Source organism: Scylla paramamosain, chromosome 22, assembly GCF_035594125.1.
Source record: "Scylla paramamosain isolate STU-SP2022 chromosome 22, ASM3559412v1, whole genome shotgun sequence".
NCBI classification, from domain to species: Eukaryota; Metazoa; Arthropoda; class Malacostraca; order Decapoda; family Portunidae; genus Scylla; species Scylla paramamosain.
In genome coordinates, this window is record NC_087172.1 from 11856818 (window position 1) to 11869920 (window position 13103).

The following is a 13103-nucleotide window of genomic DNA, read 5'->3' on the forward strand; positions in this document are numbered from 1 at the left end:
AAATACTGCCGAATGCGTATATTTATTTCACACACACACACACACGTTAAGAGACTTGCTCCATCTTCTCAAGATGGGAAGGGCAGTGTCATAGCGCCGTACCTTGTACTTTGATACATTTCACAAACAATAGATGTACATGTACGATGCATGTGTACAGAGTTCCTATGATCAATAGTGAGTTTGCTATGAGTAATGGTGGCAGCAATTTATTTACAATGTGTTCACAAAAATAAAGGAAATTTTCCCATAAAATTACAATGTTTAACAACGAATGCTGGATAGGAAGTCAGATAAACAAATTGATTAATAAATAAATGTCCAAATAAAACCATAAATGCACAAAGTGGAAGCAGGTCCCTGTTGATGTACGAGTAAATGGATAAAAGCAGTGCTCCGTAACCCTTGAAGAGCTTCCCATGCTCTAAAACAGTGGTTCTCAAACTTTTTCATGAGCGACCCTATTTGGAACATTTCATTCCTTTGCGACCCAGAGTAAAGTAAAGAGAAAGAAAATGTACAATGATATATACACTTTATTTTGGGAAAAAAAATAAATAATGTGTACAGCTTGTGTACAGCAATCAGAGACACCATTACGTGGGGCCCAGGAGGAGGGAGGTGGGGGGAAGATGAACATACATAACAAAAGTAATTTATGGTTAAAGAAGAATAATTCAATTAAGTAACTGAAATACACTGAAACTGAAAGCATGATAATGTTCCTGTGTCCCTGCGACCCATCGAAATTGATCTCGCGACCCAACTTTGGGTCGCGATCCATAGTTTGAGAACCACTGCTCTAAAATGTTGCTTCTCTCTCCTTGCTATCGCTTTGTCTTATTCCACTTCTTTCACAACGATGTTTCCTCTTCAACTACGAACATCCAACATTTCCAGCTTGTTGGTTTGTGATTTTGTAGGCATCCTCAGTTCGGTGTTAAACTGCTTCATTTCAATCTCTATATTCTTTAACTGAGTAATCCTGTCCCTCAGGCTCCTATTTCTTGCAGCAACACGAAGTCAGCTGGCTGTGTAGCATTATTATCACTGTTGCCATTAATTAATTCTCCAAGTGCTTCTTTTAACTGTGGGTTGGTCAGCTTATTTATTTGTCCCTTTACCAGAGCTATCATGCTCTCAGTACGATCTTATCATGCCATTTTTTCCTTAAGTAGAGGGTTACACATCATAAGGACAGGGAAATAGGGAGAGGAAATGGCATAGCGCTTTATGTTACAGACACATTGCAATATTACCAGCAGCATAAAGATAAGTGACAACAGCCTTTACACACACACACACACAAACACACACACGCACACACACACACACACACACACACACACACACATATATATATATATATATATATATATATATATATATATATATATATATATATATATATATATATATATATATATATATATATATATATATATATATATATATATATATATATATATATATATAGTGGATGCCTACACCCATTATACTTCAAAACTCATCCTGCCTGTCACCTATGTGCAGTAAATAATATCATCTGTGGATAGGAACAGCACTAACTCCACGTTGCGTGCTATCACAGAGTTGTTCCAGGCACACTACACAAACTAACACATTGAATTTATTACAAATTGAGATGAAAATACTAATTTCCAGCAAATATCTCCACGCCAGCCTTCTCACATCCACGTCCTTTACTTGCATCTGGAATGGTGATCCGAAGCACCGCCAATTGCTCTTCATCTTGAACCAGGACGAAAAAAGGAACTGTTCATCGGCTTTCTATACCAACGCAACCTGCCATGCATCATCTTCCTAAATCTCCTCACACTCCGTCTCTTTCGAGGACCTGTCGTTGGTGATGGAATCGGAGCAGACGTAGGAAGTCTTGGCGTGCTTTAGTACTCCTCGGGCTCCTCCTTGCACTCCCTGAAGAAGTCGCAGCATCTCCTGGCGCACGTCCGGCACGAAACAGAAGTACAGCACAAAGTTAAGTGAGGAGCCGAATGCCTCCAAGGAATTGGCCACAGCTCGGAATACCTGTAAGGAAGGAAAACGGTTATATAATGTTTGTGAAAATTCATTTACAATTCAATAAGTTTTCATATGGCTACCATATGCTAGTGGAGTTATATAATGTATTTTCTTTCACAAATCAAGAAATATGGTCACCTCAACAGCAGGAGGGCCATGGGCAGAGCCAGCTCGGTCGATGAGAGCGAGGACGGCGGCAGGCAAGTTGGAGAGCAGGAAGGTGGTGACGATGGCTACAAGCATGTACACGAGATGTTGTTCCTGTTGGGCCTTCCCGTCCCTCTCCTCCTTTTTGCTTGTGATGTACTTGCGACGCATCATCAACTTCCTGAAGGTACATATGATGCGGAGGTTGAGGAACAGGAGAAGCGAAGCAGGGATGAGGCGATGGAACAATTCCACCATCACCTCCCACACAAACCACTTGATGTCACTGTCCATTTCTGCACCATCGTAGGTCCATCCTGACCCTTGAGTATTGCAGATGACCTTCTGAGAAAACCCATGCGGAATGTACAACAGGACGGGCACCAGCAGGGAGAGACCAATGCGAATGTTGGCAAGTCGAGGGGCGCTGATCCCACAGTATCGGCGTGGGTAGCAAACGGCAACGAAACGATCCACAGACAGTCCCACCATGATGTAGGCGCTGCCGCTGGTGAGGGCGTTGAGGATGGGAATCTCCATATGGGCATAGTAGAAGGCCCAGCCGTAGGGCAGGTCACTGCGCTCGAGGTGTGAAAGGGCGACCACCAAGAAAAGTGAGACGACCACGTCAGTGATGGCCAGCCACAGCAGGTAGCGGAAGGTCGTGGCTTGCCCCTGTTGCTGTGGGCGCTGCTGCCGCCGCCCCAGGCTGCTGAGGATGACCACGTTCAGTAGGTTGGTGAAGATGTTGATGGAGACGAGTGTTGGAATGAGGTAACAGTACGCCACCACCATCACCACTTCCTCCGGCATCGCCTCCTCGGTGGCTCCACTGTCCTGCAAGCTATCTTGGGGCGCTGGCTCGCATGTCCTGAGGGAGAGAACACCACAGAGTCCAGACAGGGAACATGTATTACATTCTAGAAGGCGTCTTCTTGCAACACAGTATCATGTACTATGAGCATGAAAGCACGTTCAAGCCCTTCAAGAAAAAACAAATGGTTAACATTGGCCAATTTAGGGTAGTACACCACAATCCCTATCAGTGCACTCAATGATTCCTGGATAGTTTAGAACAGACAGAATGACGGATCCAGCGTATCGCTGTACTCTGTGTATGGGGCATGTGGTATGAGAAGGAATCCGGAGCAGTCTCCGGGTGATGATCACACAAAGCTACAAACATTGTGCTCGATGCGATGGTGTATTTTGTGCAGTTGTGTACTTGTATGTAAATACACGAAGAAGCGCCACCGTGCTTCCTTAACGCGTGTGTGTTTGGGTCGCTGCTTCTGTACACTCTTAGATAAAAGTTCTTCTCCCGTCCAAACACTCGACTACTTCCCAAAGCGGACCGGCAAGTGCGAACAAAGTCATTATTTTAGCTACATTTTACTCTCCTTAAAGGTAACGTGTCTTTCATTGGTGTTATGACGGTCTTAAATACTTTTTAAGAATGTTTTTACGTTTTCAGAGTCTATCTGCCTGTCCTTACATGTGGTAATAAGTTGCAGAAATGCGTTTTGAGCAAATTTTCCCTCTCCGCCATAACTTTGGATTTCCCGAGAGTATTGACAGAAGAGCTAAATCTGTGTCCGTTTACTTGACTCCACATTGCCTCAGACGACTTTTGAGAAGGGTCAAGTGCCTGATGTGTTGGAGTCCATCCATCCACCGTGCTGTCTATTTGCTACATTTGAGCAGTTGTAACTTTGATAAATGGTACGTTATGCACGTGTGGACCGCTTGTGACGAGCTGTCCTTACGCGTCGGTTTTCGTTAAAGGTACACACGGCAAATAACATAAGGACTGGTCTCTTATGTGAATCTTAGAGGTGGTTAGTTCGGCGTGTGATCCAGGCGACCGAAGACGAACTTGTCTGTTGGTTTATTTACGTGTGAAGACTTGCCGTACTGCTTCATGGTACATCGAAGGTAAATATATACTCGTTGTTATATCCAATGTCGTGAATACACGTTTGCTGGGATAAGACACTTACTGTAGGGAAAGGAGGGTTGGAGGTAAAGAGTGGGTGATGGCAGGAAGAGGCTGGGAAAAAGGCGTTGTGCACGGGGTCAAGGCAGGCTGTGAGGAGACACAACAGCGGCTCGCGGCAGGAGCAACATGAATTAGTGATTGAAGGCTGGGCACTTCCTTCATTGCTGTAAGACTAATACCACATAACAATCAGAGAACTCGCAAGAAAACTAATAAAATGATATCTGGAGATCTCAGGCGTTCTCAGGGAGATGATTAGGTGATGCTAGCAGTCATTATTATTACCAAGGTCAGGCGCAGGGAAGCAGTACTCTCCATTCAAGGTAAACGATTCTAAACGAATCTCTGCTCATCTGGCAGTCGAGGCATTGCGTCAGTGATTCAGTGTGTGTGTGTCCAGGGAGTGGAGAGCATAGCCGAGGTGTGCGATGTGTTCTCTTGTAGTATGGCCTCCATATTTCTGCTATATTAAAATTTTACCTTCGTTATTTTCTTGCTCAAAGAATAATAAAACGCCTCCTATTATTATTATTATTATTATTATCATTATTATTATTATTATTATTATTATTATCATTATTATTATTAATAAAGTATCTCTCTCTCTCTCTCTCTCTCTCTCTCTCTCTCTTTCTCTGTGTGTGTGTGTGTGTGTGTGTGTGTGTGTGTGTGTGTGTGTGTGTTCCATTCCCCCTGAAAACTCCGTGTCAATTCATGACAGAAGTAGTAACCAATTATTGTCAATTATTATTTTTTTCCTTAAGTACATTATGACAATGTCGGTAGACAAGAATTCAGGTATTAGGTAAGTAGAAGTGAGGCAGGATTAGGTTTGGAATGAAGGGATCGAGAAACGTTCTTGCCTCTGCGTATTAGTCTGAACCTGAGGCTTCGTCTCCCCGTTTACGGCACCAACCGCTGTCAGAAACCCAGGCAGAGTGGCGCAGTGGTGTGGTGCAGCGGAGAGGAAAGCGACAGGCGGAGTTTTATTGCTGCGTATTGTTCTGTGCTGACTTCTGTTAATGGGCGTGCCTGTTTGGTGTTCTGTTAATGGGCGTGACTTTCATTATTATTATTGTCTGTTTTTTTTTTTTTTTTTAGTATTATAATCTGACTCTCTCTCTCTCTCTCTCTCTCTCTCTCTCTCTCTCTCTCTCTCTCTCTCTCTCTCTCTCTCTCTCTCTCTCTCTCTCTCTCTCTCTCTCTCTCTCTACAAATCGCTATTCAAAATAGAAAGTGTTACTGATGACCAGTGAATATACTGAAAATTGACACCCTGCTTGTGTGTTGAGAAAAATATAAGAAAGTGATGTATTACTACTACTACTACTACTACTACTACTACTACTACTACTACTACTACTACTACTACTACTACTACTACTGCTGCTGCTACTACTACTATTACTACTACTACTACTACTACTACTACTACTACTACTACTACTACTACTACTACTACTACTACAGCTGCTGCTACTGCTGCTGCTACAGCTACTGCTACTGTGTTGGCTTGCCACACAGAAATACACTTTGCTCGTGTGTGGTGGGACTGGTTGAAACTAACACTGCTTTCACGGGACGTCGCCACACCAACGACCTGACAGGAAGGGGAAGCTCACACGCTTCGAGGGCGCCAGGTAAGTGTTTTTACTTCCTTCAAGTGTTACAGTAGCTTTTCAGAATTACTCGAGTCTTACTCTGGAGGAGGTAAGATATATATATATATATATATATATATATATATATATATATATATATATATATATATATATATATATATATATATATATATATATATATATATATATATATATATATATATATATATATATATATATATATATGTATATATAATATTATTTTTTTTTTCCAAAGTAAGTAGAGTGTGCTAACCTGAGCATGGTGGTGCGAAGGTGAATGACTGGGTTTCTGGATGGATGAAAGGAACGGATGCTGCGTCTGAGTCCGGTGGTGACTGTATAGGGGAGGGCGTGGGCAGCAGAGGGCGTTTGGTTCCGAACACTGATGCACTGAAAGAAAGGTCATGGAAAATCTATTATTAAAATGATGGAGACAAACTTTCGGTGAGTGAGGCGGTTCCCTGCAGACGCGGCCGTGATGCTGACACGGCCAGTAAGGGACAGACTTCCAGGACTTTATGATCCTTTCAGAGGAAGGAGCCTCAATAGAGATTGTGAGTGGCAAGTGTTGATACTACTACTACTACTACTACTACTACTACTACTACTACTACTAATTAGACTGTTAGTGGTGCCTCAGCGCGATCTAAGGAGGCACGTTTCCGTCCTGTCCTTGCTCACAGTCAGCGAGTCATTGTGAGTGTCGTCCATCCCTGCTGCATCCCACCGTTGTGCTTGAATGGGATGCAGCATCTGTTGAAGTAAGGCATAGGTATGCCTCCACACCAGCACTCCAGCAGCCTTCTCATAACACAACGTTCAGCGAGTCGTGCACACCCTCGACATCGACACACACAATCCTTTTTTGAGGTTACTTCGGCCCGTGTTCAGAAACACTGCTCTCACCACAAGTTTTCACAGGCAACAGAGATGATTACCCACGTTCTCGAGACCGTAAATAATGTAGAAATCTTGGTAATCTTTCACTAGAATCATATAAACATCCTTAAAAATCCGTATAACTTCAACTAGAAAATAGAGGAGGTGTCTCAAAATAGAGGAGTGTCTCAAAATACGTTTCTTAGAACAGCCATTGTAAGAAATTCTTGCCTCTCGATCGTAGTAATTCGTTAATCTTTAATTTCGTGTACATAGCAGGCTGAGATCCCCTTTGATCCCCTTGCTGCCTCTTGCCTCGTCGAAATGAAATAAGGAAACATTGAGAAGCGGGTCCCCATACAGGCGCCTCTCTTCGTCCCTTTCAGTCGCCTTTCACGACATGGTAGGAGCAAGGAAATCCGGCTAGGCCATCCAGCGTGCACCCCGCCACAGGGGATCGCAGGCACAGAACGCCTCGATGGTGGGAGCTGCCTTAGTGTGACCGTGGCGGGAATGGCAATCACTAACTGACCGACTGACTGATTTGACTGAATGCACTTATTTCGATGAGGTCTAATTTTTACCACCTGTTGCATCATCTTGACATACACACACACACACACACACACACACACACACACACACACACACACACACACACACACACACACACACACACGCACACACACACAACTCGTTCCATCCGACCGAAAGCACCACGAGTCCTGAGGAGAGAGGTCACATGGGCACGGAGGGAAGCATGAAAGGAAAGGGGGAAGTGTCAGTATAGGAGATGAAATGAACGTAATTTTCTTGTAATTGTCACTATCCCCTGAATGTTGACGAGGATCATCGGGCATTGTGCGTCGTATTTACATAGCCACTGTGGGAGACTGGAAGGGAAACGGAAGAGGAGGAGGAGGAGGAGGAGGAGGAGGAGAAGGAAGAGGAGGTTTGTGATCGATGTTATAGTCGTTGCTGCAATTCTTGTTTGACCTGAGGGACTGCTAAAGATAGGCATATAAAAATAAATGAATGAAGAAAATATACGCGTGTGAGAGTGTGAGAGTCATATAAAAATAAATTAATAAAGAAAATATACGCGTGTGAGAGTCTAAAAGTGAAAAAGGCAGATAATTAATTGATCGGGGGAGAGGGAAAGAAAAATGTGATCACTAATGAATGAGTAAAGATGGGAAGAAGCAAGAAAAAAAATAAATAAGGGATGGCAACTGTTCCAAGAGAGAGAGAGAGAGAGAGAGAGAGAGAGAGAGAGAGAGAGAGAGAGAGAGAGAGAGAGAGAGAGAGAGAGAAGGCTGACGCACATATCGACTAACCGGGGCATTAACTAACAGGAGAGATTGTAAACAAACAACCCCTCCTCTTCCTCCTCTTCTTCTTCGCCTTTTTCTCACTCCTAACAGAAGCACGCATCGAGAGGGTGGCTTGTAGTGTACTTAAGTTTCTCATTAGTGCGTATAAAATTGTTAGAAATCGTGCGTGTGTGTGTTGTGTGTGTGTGTGTGTGTGTGTGTGTGTGTATGTGTGTGTGTGTGTGTGTGTGTGTGTGTGTGTCAGAGCGCGCGATATGTAACTTAATCATTGAGGGATTTAAGTGTCGAGATTACGGTACTCTTGAAATGTCATTCAGGATCTCTCTCTCTCTCTCTCTCTCTCTCTCTCTCTCTCTCTCTCTCTCTCTCTCTCTCTCTCTCTCTCTCTCAGGAAGTATCACTCTGGACCCTTCACGCCTTATTTACATTTTCTTAAGATCCATCACTCTTTACAACCTCCTTGTGTGTGTGTGTGTGTGTGTGTGTGTGTGTGTGTGTGTGTGCTTTCCGGAGAGAGAGAGAGAGAGAGAGAGAGAGAGAGAGAGAGAGAGAGAGAGAGAGAGAGAGAGAGAGAGAGAGAGAGAGAGCTAGAAGGTGCGGCAAAAAAAAAAAAATTCTGTTTCATCCATGTTAAACTTTAACCTGGAGCTGATAGTGGTGGTAAATATTTGTCAATACCACCACCACCACCACCACGAAATCCATCACTATCACAGATAACTGAGTTGAATGGCTTGCGCAATGTAATATTGTGTCAGTTTTCGTGAAAGAAGGAACCTTATCTTTTGCCATGCAACTCATCTTAAAAAAAGTCCCGCTCCCTAGATTTCTCTATTAATGGAAAAACATATCGGGGAGGAATAAATGCTCTTATCTTCTCGTGGTCTTATGTTGTTATGTTCTTTTCTCACACATTCACGAGTCTATTTTCTGTCTTTTTTTTTTTTTTTAGCAAGCTTCCTCCATCAACGAAAAAAAGAAAAGATAACATATAAACTAAAACTAAATGAAAAACACGTATGCCAATACCACCACCACTATCACTATCACCACCACCACCACCACGACCACTCACCTGCGAAGGGAGACGTGGCTTCAGATGGAGTGAGGCGAGAATATGTGAGGGGAAGGACGGTTAGCAGGCTGAGGAAGGGGAGAAGGAAAATGGAGGAGGAGGGGTGGAGGAGGAGGGTGGAGGAGGATGGTAGAGGAGGAGCGTGGAGGAGAAGGGTGGAGGAGGAGCGTGGAGGGCAGGACAGGACAGAAGTAAAGGGTGGAAAGCGCGAAAGGCAACGGAAAGACATCGACAACTGAACGAAAATCTGATGGTATGGGATCGTTTCAGTCCACCCCCCCCCCTCTCTCTCTCTCTCTCTCTCTCTCTCTCTCTCTCGTGTTGGTATTATTAGTGTTGTTTTTTCTTTAGGCTCATTTATCTGGCTGTTTTTTTTTTCCCTTTGTGCTTGTGTTTGTTCTCCATTTTCATCATTCTTTATTTTTTTTTACATTTTTATTTCTATTCATCAACCCTCTCGTGGCTGGGAAATGTTTAGATGGGGAGAGTATGTTCGTCCATTACTCTTCCTCCTCCTCCTCCTCCTCCTCCTCCTCCTCCTCCAGTTAATTACATGTGAAAAGTGTCCCATTCGTGAGCATCTATTATGTAGGTATGCATCAATTATACGCACCGCGTCCCTGTATACAATACATGGCAGCGTGTAGACTGTACAGAGAGAGAGAGAGAGAGAGAGAGAGAGAGAGAGAGAGAGAGGAGAGAGAGAGAGAGAGGAGAGAGAGAGAGAGAGAAGACGCACTAAATACCACTTTTACGCGCGCGCACACACACACACACACACACACACACACACACACAAGGCAGGATGGTAAGCCAATGTCAATAAATCAAGAACAGAATTACAAAGAGAGAGAGAGAGAGAGAGAGAGAGAGAGAGAGAGAGAGAGAGAGAGAGAGAGAGAGAGAGAGAGAGAGAGAGAGAGAGAGACCACCACCACCACCACCATGACATCTTATCAACAAACAAATGTCGAGAGGTATTGGGTTTCCCTCGACGGGTAGCCTTGAAATGGAATGAGTAAGGTAGTTACCTAATTCCTTTGCTGTATTACATGTACGGGAAGAGAACCAGTCAGGATGGATTTACTATCTAGAATTTTATGATAAGGAAAATTATAGTGGCTTGGCTCTACGTACATTGAAGCCTTTTATAGCTTTTTATTAATATTTCAGAGAGAGAGAGAGGAGAGAGAGAGAGAGAGAGAGAGAGAGAGAGAGAGAGAGGAGAGAGAGAGAGAGAGAGAGAGAAATGGGAGGTTGATTTAATTTTTCTTTACTATAATTGTGCATTAAGATTCACAGCACTAGAAAATTGCTTGCGTGGACAGAAAGAGAGAGAGAGAGAGAGAGAGAGAGAGAGAGAGAGAGAGAGAGAGAGAGAGAGAGAGGAGAGAGAGAGAGAGAGAGACTTTTGTGCGTTTGTTTAGCTTGTTTTAACTCATTTCTCTTCCCTTCTTCTTTCTTCCCTTTCCTTCTCTTCTCTTCCCTTCTCCTTCGTCCTCTCCTAACCCCCGTATTGATATTTGCCTTCCCTTCTTCTTCCTTTTCGTTCTCCATCGTTTTCTTTCCTTCCTTCCCTTTCGCTTCACTTCTTTCCTGCGTCCCTTCCATTCTCTCTCATTGCTCTCCTTTTCCTTCTCCCTCCGATTCTTCCTCAGTCTTTTCCCTCCCTTCTTCCTTCCTCTTTCATTTACCTCCCCTTTTCCTTCCTTCTCTCCTTTTCCCTTCTCTATAATTCCATCAAGGATGTTTACAACTTCTCCTAAACTGTCAGTCTTGGAGAGAGAGAGAGAGAGAGAGAGAGAGAGAGAGAGAGAGAGAGAGAGAGGAGAGAGAGAGAGAGAGAGAGAGAGAGAGAGAGAGAGAGAGAGAGAGAGTGGGGTGGGGATGAGGAAGTAAATGGATCTCCCAGCAGGATTCCCTTAATTAATCTTATACTGAACCCTGCTAAGATAAACTTGACCTTGATAATTCTCTCTCTCTCTCTCTCTCTCTCTCTCTCCTCTCTCTCTCTCTCTCTCTCTCTCTCTCTCTCTGACTTGAACCTGTTGCTTCCAGTCCTATCGTGATTATTAACTCTAAGCATCTTGTTTCTCTCACCCTTGTAACTACCAATGCAACACTTCTATTATAATCATAATAGCAATAAAGGATATTATGTACTTAGTTTATAGTGATATTTTCCTTGTCAATGAAATATAAATGCTCTAGTTAGTTTTCATACACATTTATGCTTATTTATTTGTTGTGACTAACTAATAGATGAATTGGAGGTTAAAAAGCTCTCTGTAACCCTTCCGGACCTCCCCGTCCCTCCTACATCCCCTCTCTCGCCTTTCTGTCTCTTCCCCTCACTCCCCTCTGACTGCTGACGGGGTGAATGAAAGGTGCTGAGGGAAAACCAATATTCAAGTCATTATTACTATTTGTTAGGTGTTTGTTTGTTTGTTTGTTTGTTTGTGTGTGTGTGTGTGTGTGTGTGTGTGTGTGTGTGTGTGTGTGTGTGTGTGTGTGTGTGTTCCCTTGAGTTCGCACATGCATTATCATCATCATCATCATCATCATCATCATCATCATCATCACCTTGTTGTTGTTGTTGTTGTTGTTGTTGTTCTTTTCTTCTTCATCTTCTTCCTCTTCTTCTTTTCTTCTTCTTTTTCTTCTTCTTCTTATTATTATTATTACTACTACTATTATTATTATTTTTCTCTTTCCTTTATCCTTCTTTGTTATTGTTATTGTTGTTCTCTCTTTCTCTCTCTCTCTCTCTCTCTCTCTCTCTCTCTCTCTCTCTCTCTCTCTCTCTCTCTCTCTCTCTCTCTCTCTCTCTCTCTCTCTCCGTCGTATCGTCGCCACCTCCCACACATTGCTCACACCACTCATTCCTCACCGTTATCAGCAGCAGACTTCCCAATCACCATCTACACTCATCACGTCACCATCCCCCCCATCCCACCATCCCCCCAGTGCGTACCTGCTCCACTTTCAGTTGCTATGTCCGTTTTCCCACTTTCGCGGTGCAGGAATTCATAAATGTTTAGCGTTCAGTGAGGGGGGACTTGTGTGTTTTCCTGGCTGACCCTCTCTCTTCCCTCAGTGGCGAGAGTGCAGTACACTGAAGCGAAGGAAATGGGTACAAGACTCCTCCGCCATTCAAGTTTTTTTTTTTTCTCTCAAAATCTTCGATAGATATATGACTTGAACTCTTTTTAGAGGGAGGTTTCAAGGCACTTATCCTTCGATTTTGGATTATCTTTTTTTGACCTCTCTTTAGGGACTGGCATCTCAGTGGCATTTTATTCGTTTCTTTTGTTGGTTTAAACCAGTTCCCCTCTTACATAAAAAGTTTGTTTGACCTGTCTTTTGGGACTGGCAGTGGGCCTGTTTATTTGTTCAGCCTTTTTTTTTTATTGTCCTAAGCCAGAAATGGGAAAAAAAAGAATAAAAAAAACTTGTGGATTTTCGTCAAGCCTATTTCCTAAAGGCTTCCCAGGTGATTGATCGGAATTTTCATGGCCTTTCATCTTTTATTGGTGATATGGAACCGAGTTTTAATGAACGCTATGGTGGAACCAGACTGATGTGGTACTCGGGGTGTTGGCTATTCCTGTCCCACACTGGTGTCACGTTCACAGTCGACAGGCATATGGGCACCTCTCTGTTATCCTTTGTCTTAATTACTAAAAAATTATAAGTTGTTATATACCACTGCATTTTTTTTTAATGGCTTTCGATTTGATGATGGAACAACGACACTGTATCTTCCGGTACACTCTGCAATGCGTATAAGCTGCCGTCTCGGTGTCCCCTGCTGGCAATTGTCAGGTCAGGTCACTCCCGGGGTTAAGGTGACATCAGCGCGGAGAGGTACAGCCTCAAGTACCAGTCTGGTTCCACTGTAGTCTATAAAACTCCCGTTATCTCGGCTTATCACAAACTATCATAAATTTTAAGAGTATTGCCACGTTTATCAACTTGAAATA

At 43.2% G+C, this 13103-nt stretch overlaps 1 protein-coding gene across 3 annotated transcripts; it reads right to left on the reverse strand.

Annotated features, from left to right (window-relative positions):
* Positions 1–1624: 1624 nt before the first annotated feature.
* Positions 1625–13009, reverse strand: LOC135111555 (probable G-protein coupled receptor AH9.1). Of its 3 annotated transcripts, none has more exons than XM_064024982.1 (4): positions 12095–13009; positions 6086–6222; positions 2182–3061; positions 1625–2049 (listed from the first exon to the last, which is right to left on the reverse strand). In XM_064024982.1, the coding sequence occupies exons 2-4, from the start codon at positions 6091–6093 to the stop codon at positions 1825–1827; spliced, it is 1113 nt and encodes a 370-aa protein (XP_063881052.1). In that variant the 5' UTR covers positions 6094–6222; positions 12095–13009; the 3' UTR covers positions 1625–1824. The 3 variants fall into 3 exon arrangements, with proteins under 3 accessions (XP_063881052.1, XP_063881051.1, XP_063881050.1); XM_064024981.1 differs by lacking the exon at positions 12095–13009 and adding an exon at positions 9121–9381; XM_064024980.1 differs by lacking the exons at positions 6086–6222; positions 12095–13009 and adding an exon at positions 4191–4682.
* Positions 13010–13103: the final 94 nt, after the last annotated feature.